Here is a 15,998-nt window from a genome sequence, read left to right as displayed (position 1 = left end):
GTTCAAGCAGACCACTATAGTCACCGTGCCCAAAAACAGCAAGGTACCGAAATTTCCGGACTATTAAGCGCACCTGAATATAAGCCACACCCACTGAATTAAAAAAATATATATTATTTTGAACATAAATAAGCCGCACATGTCTATAAGCCGCAGGTGCCTACCGGTACATTGAAACAAATGAACTTTACACAGGCTTTAACGAAACACGGCTTGTAACAAAAATAAATAGGCTTTAAATGAAACACGGCTTGTAACAAAAAATTAAAAATGAGCAGTAAACAGTAGCCTACCAAGAAAGTCATTGCTCCAGACCAAGCTCCCGTGCAGCAGCTCTATTTCCTTTTCCAACAGCCAGATCAATCGCCTTCAACTTGAAAGCTGCATCATATGCATTTCTCCGTGTCTTTGCCATGATGAGGGTGACAAAATGACTACCGTAATCAGAATGATGGGAAGTTTGAGCGCGCTCGATTTAATCTAAACAGTAAACAAAAAAGTTGTTTGACCTTAACCCGTTCTGCAATTTCATTGGTCTAATGAAAGCTTCATGCCACCAAAAAACTGAGCACGTCACAGAATGTGTTTATTTTTATAATTTTTTTTAAAGCGGGAAAAATCCATATATTAGCCGTGTCATTGTTTAAGGCGCGAGGTTAAAAGCGTGGGAAAAAAGTAGCGGCTTATAGTCCGGAAATTACGGTAACCTGCCAAAATGACTATCAGCCCATAGCACTCACGTCTATAGCCATGAAATGCTTTGAAAGGCTGATCATGGCTCACATCATCATCCCAGACACCCTGGACCCACTCCAATTTGCATACCGCCCCAACAGCTCCACAGATGACGCAATCTCTATTGCACTCCAGACTGCCCTCACCCAACTGGACAAGAAGAATACCTATGTAAGAATGCTGTTCATGTAAATAGTGCCACATATGCACACAAACACACCGTGCTGTTTTTTATTGTCCTTGATGTCTTTTGTTTTACATTGTTGTTTTGTTGTTGTTTTCCTTTGTTCTTGTCTCTTTTTCTCCGTTTTTTCTTAATGTATTGGTCGTTGGCACATCGGGTGGGTAGTTGTTTGGTTGGGTTGGATGGGGATGGTGGCTCAGAGGGGGTGGAGATGGGGGGGTTTGGGGAGGGGGGATGGAGGTGGAGGTTTTTAGGGGCGGACTGTGGGGGGTCTTGGATAGTTGAGCGGCTTCAATGCAGGTGGATTGTGTTTTAAAAAAAGGTTTTCAAGAATGCTGTTCATTGACCACAGCTCAGCATTCAACACCATAGTCCCTTCCAAGCTCATCACCAAGCTCAGGACCCTGGGACTGACCATCTCCCTCTGCAACTGGATCCTGGACTTCCTGGACTCCCTTGCGGGTCGCCCCCAGGTTATGAGGGTAGGCAACAACACATCCGCCACGCTAACTATCAACACTGGGACCCGTCAGGGGTGTGTGCTTAGTCCCCTCCTGTACTCTCTGTTCACCCACGACTGCATGGCCGCGTACGACTCGAACTCCATCGTCAAGTTTGCTGACGACACGACGTGGTAGGACTGATCACCGATACAATGAGGCAGCCTATAGGGAGGAAGTCAGAGACCTGGCAGCGTGGCGCCAGGACAACAACCTCTCCCTCAACGTCAGCAAGACAAAGGAGCAGATCGTTGACTACAGGAAACAGAGGGGCAAGCATACCCCCATCCACATCGATGGGGCTGTAGTGGAGTAGGTCGAGTGCTTCAAGTTCCTCGGTGTCCTCATCACTAAGGACATGGCCTTCAGATCCTCAAAATGTTCTACAGCTGCACCATTGAGAGCATCTTGACTGGCTGCATGATTGCTTGGTACGGCAACTACAAGGCACCCAATTACAGGGCGCTACAGAGGGTGGTGAGTACGGCCCAGTACATCTCTGGACTGAGCCCCTTGCCATCCAGGACCTCTATACCAGGCCCAAAAAATGAACAAAGACTCTAGCCACCCAAGCCATAGACTGTTCTTTCTTCTACCGCATGGCAAGCGGTACCAGTGCATCAAGTCTGGAACCAAAAGGACCCTGAACATCTTCTACCTCCAAGCCAAAAGACTACTAAACGAGACTGCTAGAAAGCTAATCAGATGGCTACCCGGACTACCAGCATTGACCCTTTTTTGCACTAACTCTCTTGCACTGACTCTATGCACACATAATGGACTCTACCCACACTCTCACATATTGACACTAACACCCCAACACACACATACACACAAACAGACTACATACGCCAACACACATAACATGCACACATGCATACTGATGCGACACACACACACACACACACACACACACACACACACACACACACACACACACACACACACACACACACACACACACACACACACACACACACACACATATTCACACTCGCCACATGCGCTGCTGCTACTGTCTATTATCTATCCTGTTGCCTAGTCACTTTAGCCCTACCTATATGTACATAGCTACCTCAATTACCTTTTACCCCTGCAGATTGACTCGGTAATGGTACTTCCTGTATATAGTCATGCTATTTATACTCATTATTGTTATTCGTTGTTCACTGTGTATTTATTCCTCTATTTCAATTTTTAGAATATAATTTTGTATATTTTTCTTTAAGTCTGCATTGTTGGAAAAGGACCCGCAAGTAAGTATTTCACTGTTAGTCTACACCTGTTATTTACAAAGCATGTGACTAATAAAATGTGATTTGATTTGATTTTAACATGGTCCACACAAACCGACACAGTCGTAAGGAGGGCGCCTCTTCCCCCTCTGGAGGCTGAAAAGATTTGCCATGGGCCCTTGGATCTTCAAAAAGTTCTACAGATGCACCATCAAGAGCATTTTCATTGGCTGCATCACCGCTTGGTATGGCAAATTCACCACCCTCAACAGCAAAGCGCTACAGAGGATGGTGTGGACAGCCCAGTACATTACTGGGGCCGAGCTCAGGGCCTCTATGTCAAGCGTTGTGAGAGGAAGGCCCCAATCACTGCCCAAGACTGGAGCCACCCAAGCAATAGACTGTTCACTCTGCTACAGTCCGGCAAATGGTACCGGAGCATCGGCTCTCGGGCCAACAGGCTCTAAGACAGCTTCTACCCCCAAGCCATAAGACTGCTAAATAGTTCATTAAATGGTTACCCGGACTGCTTGCACTGACCTTACCTTACACTGACTCACAAGTCTAAATATACACACTATAATATACACTTACTCACACACACTACACTGACACTCTCACACAAAACCCACACACATTCACATACAATACCGTACATACGCACAACACACATGCATACCGACACAACACAAACACGCACACACATACCGACACAACACAAACACATATACACACGCATACCGACACAACACAAACATATGCTGCTGCCACCCTGTTCTTTATTTGACTTGTATTATTATCAATCCTGATGCCTAGTCACTTTACCCTGCCTTCATGTACATACAGTATCTTCTACCTCAAATACCTCGTACCTCTGCACATTGATCTGGTAGTGGTACTGCCTGTATATAGCTCCACATTGATCTGGTACTGGTACTGCCTGTATATAGCTCCACATTGATCTGGTACTGGTACTGCCTGTATATAGCTCCACATTGATCTGGTACTGGTACTGCCTGTATATAGCTCCACATTGATCTGGTACTGGCACTGCCTGTATATAGCTCCACATTGATCTGGTACTGGTACTCCCTGTATATAGCTCCACATTGATCTGGTACTGGTACTGCCTGTATATAGCTCCAGCAGTTTTACTGCTAACCTACAAAGCATTACATGGGCTTGCTCCTACCTATCTTTCCGATTTGGTCCTGCCGTACATACCTACACGTACGCTACGGTCACAAGACGCAGGCCTCCTAATTGTCCCTAGAATTTCTAAGCAACCGGCTGGAGGTAGGGCTTTCTCCTATAGAGCTCCATTTTTATGGAATGGTCTGCCTACCCATGTGAGAGACGTGGACTCAGTCTCAACCTTTAAGTCTTTACTGAAGACTTATCTCTTCAGTAGGTCCGATGATTAAGTATAGTCTGGCCCAGGAGTGTGAAGGTGAACGGAAAGGCTGGAGCAACGAACCGCCCTTGCTGTCTCTGCCTTGCCGGTTCCCCTCTTTCCACTGGGATTCTCTGCCTCTAACCCTTTTACAGGGGCTGAGTCACTGGCTTACTGGTGCTCTTCCATGCCGTCCATGGGAGGGGTGCGTCACTTGAGTGGGTTGAGTCACTGACGTGGTCTTCCTGTCTGGGTTGGCGCCCCCCCCCCCCCCCCCCCCCCCCTTGGGTTGTGCCATGGCGGAGATCTTTGTGGGCTATACTCGGCCTTGTCTTAGGACGGTAAGTTGGTGGTTGGAGATATCCCTCTAGTGGTGTGGGGGCTGTGCTTTGGCAAAGTGGGTGGGGTTATATCCTGCCTGTTTGGCCCTGTCCGGGGGTATCATCGGATGGGGCCACAGTGTCTTCTGATCCCTCCTGTCTCAGCCTCCAGTATTTATGCTGCAGTAGTTTATGTGTCGGGGGGCTAGGGTCAGTCTGTTACATCTGGAGTATTTCTCTTGTCTTATCCGGTGTCCTGTGTGAATTTAAATATGCTCTCTCTAATTCTCTCTTTCTTTCTTTCTCTCGGAGGACCTGAGCCCTAGGACCATGCCTCAGGACTACCTGGCATGATGACTCCTTGCTGTCCCCAGTCCACCTGGCCATGCTGCTGCTCCAGTTTCAACTGTTCTGCCTGCGGCTATGGAACCCTGACCTGTTCACCGGACGTGCTTGCTGCACCCTCGACAACTACTATGATTATTATTATTTGACCATGCTGGTCATTTATGAACATTTTAACATCTTGACCATGTTCTGTTATAATATCCACCCGGTACAGCCAGAAGAGGACTGGCCACCCCTCATAGCCTGGTTCCTCTCTAGGTTTCTTCCTAGGTTTTTGGCCTTTCTAGGGAGTTTTTCCTAGGGAGTTTTTCCTAGCCACCGTGCTTCTTTCACATGCATTGCCTGCTGTTTGGGGTTTTAGGCTGGGTTTCTGTACAGCACTTTGAGATATCAGCTGATGTACGAAGGGCTATATAAAATACATTTGATTTGATTTGATTTGATCTGGTACTGGTACTCCCTTTATATAGCTCCACATTGATCTGGTACTGGTACTCCCTGTATATAGCTCCACATTGATCTGGTACTGGTATTCCCTGTATATAGCTCCACATTGATCTGGTACTGGTACTCCCTGTATATTGCTCCACATTGATCTGGTACTGGTACTGCCTGTATATAGCTCCACATTGGTCTGGTACTGGTACTCCCTGTATATAGCTCCACATTGATCTGGTACTGGTACTGCCTGTATATAGCTCCACATTGATCTGGTACTGGCACTCCCTGTATATTGCTCCACATTGATCTGGTACTGCCTGTATATAGCTCCACATTGGTCTGGTACTGGTACTCCCTGTATATAGCTCCACATTGATCTGGTACTGGTACACCCTGTATATAGCTCCAAATTGATCTGGTACTGGTACTCCCTGTATATAGCTCCACATTGATCTGGTACTGGTACTCCCTGTATATAGCTCCACATTGATCTGGTACTGGTACTCCCTGTATATAGCTCCACATTGATCTGGTACTGGTGCTCTCTGTATATAGCTCCACATTGATCTGGTACTGGTGCTCCCTGTATATAGCTCCACATTGATCTGGTACTGGTACTGCCTGTATATAGCTCCACATTGATCTGGTACTGGTACTCCCTGTATATAGCTCCACATTGATCTGGTACTGGTACTCCCTGTATATAGCTCCACATTGATCTGGTACTGGTACTCCCTGTATATAGCTCCACATTGATCTGGTACTGGTACTCCCTGTATATAGCTCCACATTGATCTGGTACTGGTACTCCCTGTATATAGCTCCACATTGATCTGGTACTGGTGCTCCCTGTATATAGCTCCACATTGATCTGGTACTGGTGCTCCCTGTATATAGCTCCACATTGATCTGGTACTGGTGCTCCCTGTATATAGCTCCATACTTGTGTATTTTATTCCTTTTGTGTTACTATTTTTATTTCTATTAGAATGTTTTAATTGCATTCTTGGTAAGGGCTTGTAAGCAAGTATGTCATAGTAAAGTCTACATCTGCTGCATGTGAAAAATAAAATTTGATTTGATTATAATCATCTCAAATAACACATTAAGAAATCAGAGAGCTGTTGTGACAGGACTGGTGTGTGTGTGTGTGTGTGTGTGTGTGTGTGTGTGTGTGTGTGTGTGTGTGTGTGTGTGTGTGTGTGTGTGTGTGTGTGTGTGTGTGTGTGTGTGTGTGTGTGTGTGTGTGTGTGTGTGTGTGTGTGTGTGTGTGTGTGTGTGTGTGTGTGTGCGTGTGTGTGTGTCTGTGTGAGAGAGAGAGAGAAATGAGAGCAATATCAATCCATTCCCATTAGGGCCAGTTTGGGTGAGGGTGAGTGGGCCTCCCATCTTCCCCTTGCCTCGCCTCGTGCAGTGTCCAGATGTGGAGGGTTTCAGATCTGTGAGCTGGAACAGATGGCCTACTTTGACCCTGTGGGTTTGCCTTGGATTATGTGGTGGCACAGGACCAGCCTGTGGAGTGAGTGGGGGTGGGGTTTATGGGGGTAGTGTTGTGGGAAGATTCACATCTGCCAGGACTAAATGCTGCTGGACGGTGATGGGAGATGGGGAAACATGGGGGGTTATGCTTGCAGAATATACTATAGGGGAGACCTAGTGCGGTTATTACCATAGAGATGCTATAATTAATGTGTTGTATTTAATTATGTGATTATTACACTGTTTACTCTTATCTGTATGTCTCAGTCCTTGTATAACTAATTTAACCACATTATTTGAAACAATACACCAATCCATTTTCAACCTAACATCATTAAGTATCTTAGTAAGGGAACTATATCCTTTCCTGGTGAATCGACTACAGCCAAAGTAAGTAGGAAATCATTAAGATTTAGGTTTTGTGTGTGTGCATGCATGTGTGTGTGTGTATCTGTCTGTCTGTCTGTGTGTGTATATGTTATCTGATGAACTCTTGGGAACAGGCCAGCCAATTACACAAGGGGTTTGAAACACAGTGGGGCCTAGAACGAGAGTCATTGTAGATGATGACAGTAGAGATGGATGGATGGATGATAGGGGAATCATGGGAATCTAATGGATATGGTGTTAGTCCAGACGTAAATGTTGCCCTGGGATTAGAATTGGCACTTGGTCGCACAAGATTGCATTTCTGTAAACCTACTATAGAACAGCACAAACTGGACACTGTTTCCAGTGACAACGTTGCACAGGCCAACTTATTGCAGCATGTGGTAGGAGAATCAAATCAAACTTTTTGACTTTTTTGACTTTTTGAAACAATTTACAGTAAAATAAAAAAAAGGTTGCAAAAAATATAAAATGTTTTACATTTTCAATCATAAAAATATGGTAAAAGACAAAATGAAAACCTAAAAGAATGAAATTATACCAGTTATAGGCTATATTCTACAAGGGTGTCTTAAAACCTCAATGGACGGCACTGAGCTATCTTTTCCTCTTCCTCTTGACTCATTAAGATACAGCTCCTGGCAAACACACCCACTCCAAACACACCCACTCCAAATCCTACTTTGGACATCTACTTCGGCCAAAGATGAGTTTTGTCAACATAGTTTCCTAGTTATTTCAACTTAATTCATCAACATGACTGTGTTTCACTGTGGCAATTTGGTTGAATTAGTCAAATGTCATCAATTTAAACAGTTTATGGTCTATTGTAATTTATTTTCCCCATGGAATATGCCACAACTAGGCTACAATGTATCAGCCTAATGCCTGGAAATAAAAGCTCCTTAGTTTCTGACATTTTGAATGTTGGAAAGTTGTTTGGTATGCCAGGTGATTTGTAGATCAGACTGCAGCACCAATAACTGACGGACAAATTGCACCCCCTTGTGATGAAAGCTAGATAGCAGGATCACAGAATGAAACGCATCTCTATGGGAAAGCTACAGTAATACATTTTGGTCAACAGTTGAGCCATAAATGACATAATTACTATTTCTGAGGAAATTGAAATGGGCTCAAATGTTTAATTCTTGATGAATTTAGTGTCGCTCAAGCCCATAGTAAATATGAGACAATCCAAAAAATCTCAGATCAATTTCACTTCCAGGCACTAGGGGTCCTCAGTGGCTAGTGGTGCACGATGTCTCAAAACGTATTTGTTTTTATCACGTGACAGGAAAGTCCCCGTTGGAACGTTTGCCAAACAAGGAAGCAATCCTACAGCTAGCTTATGCCCGCGACTTTGCTGAAAGCTAGTGGGGGTGAAGTCCGAAACCAAATTTGAAGACGTTTATGATCACAGTTAGCTAGCTTCACGTCCTGTGGCTAACTTTACATTCAGCAAGGACTGTCTACTCGCTCTTGTCTTGCTGCTAATGCTATAAGATCCAACGAAGCTTGCCTGGCCAGTTTAGCTGGCTAGCTAGCATTCTTCTTGTCGACTAGTGTGTGTGCTGTCTGCATTCCTGTGTTGAGTTTTTGACAGCGGACTTTTCACTTCTTTTGTCTTTCGCCCTAACGGTGGGTGTCTGTCCTAGGTAGCTAGCAAGGGCATTGTCCACCCAGTCACTTTTCATGCTAGGCTTTTGAATAGAACGCTACGTAAGATAACTAGCCTAGCTAGGTGGTTAGCTAACGGCGCTTATCGACTGTCATTCTTTTCTCTTGAGTTGACACATCGCATCGGACTAGCTGTATCATGGGCTCAAACACATTAACAACTAGCTAGCTAACTAGCTAGCTTAAGGTAAGTTGTCTTCTAAAATCATTGGCAGCTGGGCTGGGAACTTTAGCCATAACTAGCTAGCTAACGTTATCTGATTTATCCAAGTAGTGACACAGTAGCTATCGTTATCAAAACAGAAACGACCTGTGATATCTGCTTAGAATCTAGTTTGGCGTTAGGGTTATTCCACTTCAAAAAACACAAGAGGATTTCGACACACACCATCTGATTGTTCTGAAATCGTTTCTGTTAGAATTGATTGCATTCAAATTGTCCATTTTAATTTATAGGACTCATATATTAATATTCAGTAAATATAGTACCCAACATCCGATTTGGACCAAACTGTTTTCTAACAATCGGTTAGGCATGAGGAATCCAAATGAATAGTCAAACGTCACCCACGGACACCCCACATTAATCCCACCCCAACAACCAATATATTGTAACAGTTCTGTGTCTGTAGTAGTATGGAGGTGCGGCTCTGAGTATTGTATCTTCAACCTATGTAATGAATTCCCAGTTCATTTGGTGATGTTTTCCCCTGTTTAGAAAAAATGGTAATGGAAATTATGTTTATGTCCCATCCTACATCCTGATATTACCAGGTTCTGATTAATAGATGGTGCTGTTAATGCTATTAGGTGAACAGTTTGAAAGAACCACCCCTCTCAATGCTAACAGGGTAGTACACAATTACATTGGTTTCCTAACCCTGTAAGCAGTCTATTGACATTGTATGACAGCAACTCATGCTTTAGTTTTGTTCGCCACTGTTCCAAATGCAAACATTTTAGCATTTGTGGCACAAATCCAATGCAATTCAATGGTACCTATATTAGTTTTTTCACACTTAATGTTCAAATCATCCTAAAGTATCTGAAAATGGATTAAGGCCATAATGCTACTTATAGATTTGGATATGAATTTAGAAAATTGTAATATAGGTACCATTGACATGCATTGGATTAGTTACAAATTATAAAACGTTTGCATTTAAAACATTGGCCAGGTAAACAAAACCAAAGCATGGGTTGCTGTCATACCTTGTCCATAGACTGCTTAAACTATTATGTAAAAAAAAATGATCACCTAATAGCAGGAACCATCTTGTTTTTAGAACTTGGTATTATCAGGATGCAGGATATGACATAAACCTAACAACTTCAATGACACATTTCTCTGATGAAGAAACAATACTCAGAGCCACAGCTCCATACTACTTGTCAGACATAGATAACTAATACTGTATACTCGTGGTTGGGATTGGCTGGGGTGTGTGGGGTCCATGGGTGGATTTTGACAATTCATTTGGATTCTTCATGTCTTACTCACTGTTAGAAACAGTTTGGTCCAAATTGGATGTTGGGTACTGTATTTACTGAATATTATATGAATCCTATACAAATGGCACATTTGGGTGCAATCCATTAGCTTACTTTCTCAGATAAAATCAGAAACAATTTCAGAACAATCTGAGATGGTGGGTGGCCTGGCTTGCTGAAATGACATTGAATGGCCCATTAGCTTGGCATTTGTGTGGAGTTAACTCTAAAATTAATACCAAACTTGAGTCAATGTTTTGGAAAGTTGGTAGCATGCTAGTTGGCTAGCTAGTGTTAGAGGGCCTAGCTAGTTAGCTACTGTCAGCTTTAGTATCTAGGCTAGCTGTCAGGGAAACTGCCATCGTATGACCATTGTGAAGAACACCATCAGGTGTTAAGATTGCATTGCAACATAACTTTGTTCTAAATAATGTGTGTTGCCACTTACCAGTTCACTATAGAATGAGGCCTCAAGCCATGCTGCTTTAATGTTTGGTTGTCTTTACCTTTTTTTTTTACTAGATTTCATGTTATTCTGGAGAGGCTGCCACTCCAACATTCCAGACCTTTTCATCCAAGATTTCCCCCCACACCTTCCCCACAAAGCCCCACTCCCTCTCCCTGACCCCTCATAATGTTGGAGGGACTTGTTGCCTGGGTACTCAACACATACCTAGGCAAATATGTCAGCAACCTAAATACAGACCAGCTCTCCATCGCCCTCCTCAAAGGTACTCTGTCTGTCTGTCTGTCTGTCTGTCCGTCCCTTCCGCCTCAGGGTGTCCACCATCAGTTTCTATGATGACATCATCCTCGCTCTTACCCTCATTTGAATTTGACAGCTCTTCAACATGCTATGCTACCAGAATCCCTGCAGTATACAATATAGCACAATAAATATCATAATGTATCATGTATTTACTGTAGCTGTAGCACTGTATCTGAAACCCTTGTCTTCCTAGGGGCGGTGGAGCTGGAGAACCTTCCCTTAAGGAAAGATGCCCTCCGAGAGTTTGATCTGCCCTTTGAGGTCAAAGCAGGTGAGTGATCCATCAAAAAGCCTGACTGATACAAGGTTATCAATCAAAACATTCACAAGAACTATATAAAAACATATATAATTAAACTCAATATGCCCAATATGAGTTATTATGAGTTGAGCAAAAGATTGGCCTAATTTCTGGGCACTCACCACACTTATCTCCAGTCCTTGCTGATCAATACTGCTTGTTTGACCTTTTGTTCACTAAAAGAACGTCAACAAACAATCAGTGTTATTTAGTCAGGTAACAAGCATGCACCCTTAACGGCAAAGGAAATAAATGGTTCAACATGCCTTTCTTTCAACCAAACCAGTGATTGGTTTAATTGTTAAGACTAGCTGGATGATAAGTGGCTGTGTAGTCAGTGCAGCACAGTGATTAGTATGACAACAGTCTACAGTTCTTACACATACAATAATAAATACACAACAGCAACACAATGCATTTCACAAAAGTCCCATTTCAGGTTGAGCAATGTTCATTTAGTCACTTCGAATGAATGTTCTCAGCTTTTATGTGGTTTATCTTCATTATTTGATCTGAAGTTAGTATATTGATAAGGAGAAGTGGCACCATTTGTTATCTTCAGTAACTTATTTACAAAGATAAATCAAGACACAATACACAGAGCACTATGAGTACTGTAGTACTTCATGCTACACCCTGCTTTCACTCTCCAGGCTTCATTGGGAAGATCACACTCCAGATCCCATTCTACCGACCCCACAGTGACCCCTGGGTCATCTCCATGTCCCAGCTCAACCTCATCATCGGCCCGGTCCGACCCCAGGAGTATGACAAGGAGTCAGAGAGGGAGGCCGAGCTCGAACGCAAGAAACAGCTGCTCAAGGCATTAGAGGACAAGTGGAAGGTGTGTGGGAACGGTGCCAAGAATCCTGGAATCAGGCTCTACTGTATTCTTATCTGTAGACTGTGTATGTATGCAGTATACACTGAGTATACAAAACATTATGAACACCTGCATTTTCCCTGACATAGACTGACCATGTGAATCCAGGTGAAAGCTATGATCTCTTATTGATGTCACTTGTTAAATCCACTTCAATCACTTTAGAATAAGGGGAGGAGACGGGTTAAATAATATTTTTTTAAGCTTTGAGACAATTAAGACATGGATTGTGTATGTGTGCCATTCAGAGGGTGAATGTGCAAGACAAAATATTTAAGTGCTTTTGAACAGGGTATGGTAGTAGGTGCCAGGCGCACCGGTTTTTGTCAAGAACTGCAATGCTGCTGGGTTTTTCACGCTCAACAGTGTCCCGTGTGTATCAAGAACAGTCCAGCAGCCAACTTGACACAGCTGTGGGAAGCATTGGAGTCAACATGGGCCAGCATCCCTGTGGAATGCTTTCGACGACTTGTGGAGTCCATGCCCAGAGGAATTTAAGCTGTTCTGAGGGATATGGTGGGGGGGTGCTCCAACGCAATATTAGGAAGGCGTTAATAATGTTTTGTAAACTCAGTTTTTGTATGTAGACAGTTGCATTACTGCACTTAAAAGACTAATGCATCGTGACCTGTGTTTTATCTTATAAATGTGATTATTGATTGCATGTAATCAATATTGCCTTACTTTTGGAATCATTGTATTATGCCATTGCAGTGAAGAGTGGATTGCTACCTACTTTTGCTGTGAAATCATATGTATCCAAGAGGTCCACCAAGCCGCAGTTTACATATGATTGTGATATGTACAGTATCTTCAGCATTGTAATGATAGGGTCATGTTGCTCATTAGACAAATAGTCGATGTCTTGATTGATGTACCTTTCCCTCAGAGCGAGTGTGAACAGAAAGGAGAGTCCTACTGGTACTCTGTCACTGCCTCTGTAGTCACCAGGATCGTGGAGAACATCGAGGTAAAATATCACATTCCTTTGGGACATGTCATTGCAATCCACTTGACTTGTGTTAGAATCAGAACTGACTTTTCCCTTTGGGGTACCTCTTCAGCTAAAGATACAAGATGTCCACTTGCGATTTGAGGATGACTTGACCAACCCAGGGAAGCCATTTTGCTTTGGTGTCTGCATCAACAACGTATCTGCACAGAACTCTTCAATAGAACCGGTAAGTTACATGTACGCGTCAGACATCGCTTGCCATATCAAGTGGGTATTGGCTGCTCGATCTAACAGTGAGTGTGTTCCTCCTTCTTTACAGGCACAAAGGCTCATGCGGCAAAAGCAACTGGAGATTAAAGAATTCAGCGTCTATTGGGACACAGTGTCTAGCATGTTGGGAGATCTCCCCGCCGTCGAGATTCAGGAGGCCATGACCAAGTGCATGCAGAGCCGAGAGCACCAGTATATCTTTGAGCCGGTGTGTGCCTCGGTGCTGCTGAGGAGGAATGCCTCCAAGGAGCCTCTGAGGTCTCGCAACGTGCCCCGCATCGAGGGCCAGGTTCAGCTGAAGCCTCTATCCCTACGACTGTCACAGGTGCAGTACCAGCAGATCATGGCCTTCCTCAAAGAGCTGGACCGCAGGGAAAGGGAGATGATGTTCCGCCAGTGGAGACCCAAAGTCCCTGTCATCGGAAACTGCCGGCATTGGTGGATGTTTGCCATCCAGGCCAACCTGAGTGAGATTCGAGAGCAGAGGCGGAGGGGGAACTGGGAGTTTGCCCTGCAGAGGGCACGGGACGCCCAGCTTTACACCAACCTCTACTTCCAGAGGCTTAAAGGAGCCCCCCTCACCCCCCCGGAGGAGTGTGAATTGCAGAGAGTGGAGGACGAGCAGAATCTGGAGGAGTTGCAGAGCCTTAGGGGAGTTGTCCACGACTGCTTTCGCAAACAGGAGGAAATCGCAGAGAGTGTGAGAGAACCTATCGCTGAGAGCCCACCACCCTGTTCTCCCACAGGGATCTCCATCCCCAAGAGTGGCAGCTCTGGCATGATCCAGTACCTGCAGTCTTGGTTCCCTGGCTGGGGCGGCTGGTATGGAGCGTACCCTGAGACGGGCCCTGATGAGCTCCTACCAGGCCCTGGCACCTGGGACATGCTGGGTAAGCACTAACGGGCAAATTCTAACTTTCACTTAGGCATGCATTGATGTCAATGGGAGACTGAACATTTTAAGTTGAAGTTAGGATTCAACCCTGAGAGCTTTTCTCCCGGATCGTTGAACCAAATAATTGTATGTATGTTGCCATTGAGTGAGTATAGTCAAAATAATGGGATAGCCCTTTAATACTAAAGAGACAGCAAATGCTATGTTGGAATGTAGTACAGATGCAGTCTGTGTCTTTTAAGTACCTCACACTCAGTTGAAAATGGTTGCTTTTCCCCCCTTGCCTATTCCCTATACATTTGTATCCCACTGTAAGGGGCAAAAAGTCACAGTGCCATATGTCTCACAGTCGGTACCAACCTAATCAACCAGATCGTGTCCCTCTCTGTCACCTGTACAGAGGAGGACCTGTTTGACCCTCTGGAGGACTCTCAGACCCTCAACACCTTCACCAGGAGAGACCACCTGTTTGCCCGGCTAGAGTTCCAGCTAGAGAAGGGAGCCGTCACCCTCTTCCACCAAGACAAGAGGGGAGCTGAGAGCGGTGTCATCGAGCTGAAGTTCTCAGGTACAGCATGGTGTCCAAAATGGCACCCGATTTCTTATATATAGCACACTTCTTTTGGCCAGAGTCATAGGGGAATAGTGTGCCATTTCGGCTGCAGATTTACTTTATAGTAGACTCCTCTCCCAAATACTGATATTTGTTTGAGAACATAAGTTGATTGACAATGCATGCTCATATGGGTAGTGGGTGCGGTGTGATGATGATTGATGGTTTGCCCTGAGCAATGCTGTAACAGTGTCTCCTTTCCTCAGAGGTGAAGGTGGGAGTGGAGTCTCTGCCCCGCTCGGAGTCATCTCTTCTATCTGTCAAGCTGGGGGGCTTATTCCTCAGAGACCTCACCACCCAGGGCACCATCTTCCCCTTCCTTGTTTCCCCCAAATCGGTGAGGAAGCAGCAGGCCCATTTGAGTTAAACATGTGAATAGATTGAACCTGTGCTATATGTACAGAATATTAATCTGTCATTGTTATCTTCCTAAAAGGACCAGGTTGTGGTTGCCATAAACCAGCCTTTTGGCCAGCCTAGCGGTGCTGAAACCAGCAGCTCAGGTGAGTGTTTAAGTTTACAAGAAGATTGCAAAATGCATTAATCACTTGTTAAATTCATTAATAATGTTATTTCATGAAATGGAATATAAATGCAATAAATGTTGATTTTCTTTTGGCCAGTCCCTAGCTCAGAGTCATCGGCGTCCCCTGTGTTTGAGATGATATACGAGCGCAACCCGGTCAGGTGTAAATTTGAGCGGAGACTGGAGGTAAACACTAGCCCTCTGAACATCGTCTACAACCCTCAGGCCATTAAGAAAGTCACCGAGTTCTTCTACAAAGGAAGAGTCCACACCTCAGGTAAGATATAGATGGAGATATATATAGATATCTGTGTGTGTGTGTGGCATACATGCATACATACATACAGTTGAAGTTGGAAGTTTACATACACCTTAGCCAAATACATTTAAACTCAGTTTTTCACAATTCCTGACATTTAATCCTAGTAAAAATTCCCTGTTTTAGGTCCGTTACGATCCCCACTTTATTTTAAGAATGTGAAATGTAAGAATAATAGTGTAGAGAATTATTTATTTCAGCTTTTATTTCTTTCATCACATTCCCAGTGGGTCAGAAGTTTACAATCACTCAATTAGTATTTGGTAGCATT

The 15,998-nt window shown here is 44.2% G+C and overlaps 1 protein-coding gene across 4 annotated transcripts in view; it reads left to right on the top strand.

Annotated features, from left to right (window-relative positions):
* The first annotated feature begins 8,342 nt into the window (after positions 1-8,342).
* Positions 8,343-15,998, top strand: part of vps13d (vacuolar protein sorting 13 homolog D) — a 62,452-nt gene continuing 54,796 nt past the window's right edge. For all 4 annotated transcript variants that reach the window (XM_014135238.3, XM_014135239.3, XM_045693110.2 and 1 more), the window contains exons 1-11: positions 8,343-8,892; positions 10,719-10,927; positions 11,159-11,236; positions 11,920-12,110; positions 13,039-13,119; positions 13,214-13,330; positions 13,424-14,264; positions 14,670-14,837; positions 15,089-15,219; positions 15,319-15,385; positions 15,506-15,685. In XM_014135238.3, the coding sequence (XP_013990713.2) occupies positions 10,831-10,927; positions 11,159-11,236; positions 11,920-12,110; positions 13,039-13,119; positions 13,214-13,330; positions 13,424-14,264; positions 14,670-14,837; positions 15,089-15,219; positions 15,319-15,385; positions 15,506-15,685 (1,951 nt within the window). In that variant the 5' untranslated portion in view covers positions 8,343-8,892; positions 10,719-10,830. The remainder of the gene's footprint in view (positions 8,893-10,718; positions 10,928-11,158; positions 11,237-11,919; positions 12,111-13,038; positions 13,120-13,213; positions 13,331-13,423; positions 14,265-14,669; positions 14,838-15,088; positions 15,220-15,318; positions 15,386-15,505; positions 15,686-15,998) is intronic.

The sequence above is a fragment of the Salmo salar genome, chromosome 13, assembly GCF_965601325.2.
Source record: "Salmo salar chromosome 13, fSalSal1, whole genome shotgun sequence".
In the NCBI taxonomy this organism is placed as follows: Eukaryota; Metazoa; Chordata; class Actinopteri; order Salmoniformes; family Salmonidae; genus Salmo; species Salmo salar.
Note: the sequence above shows the minus strand (reverse complement) of the source record. Positions and strands in the feature narration are given on the sequence as shown.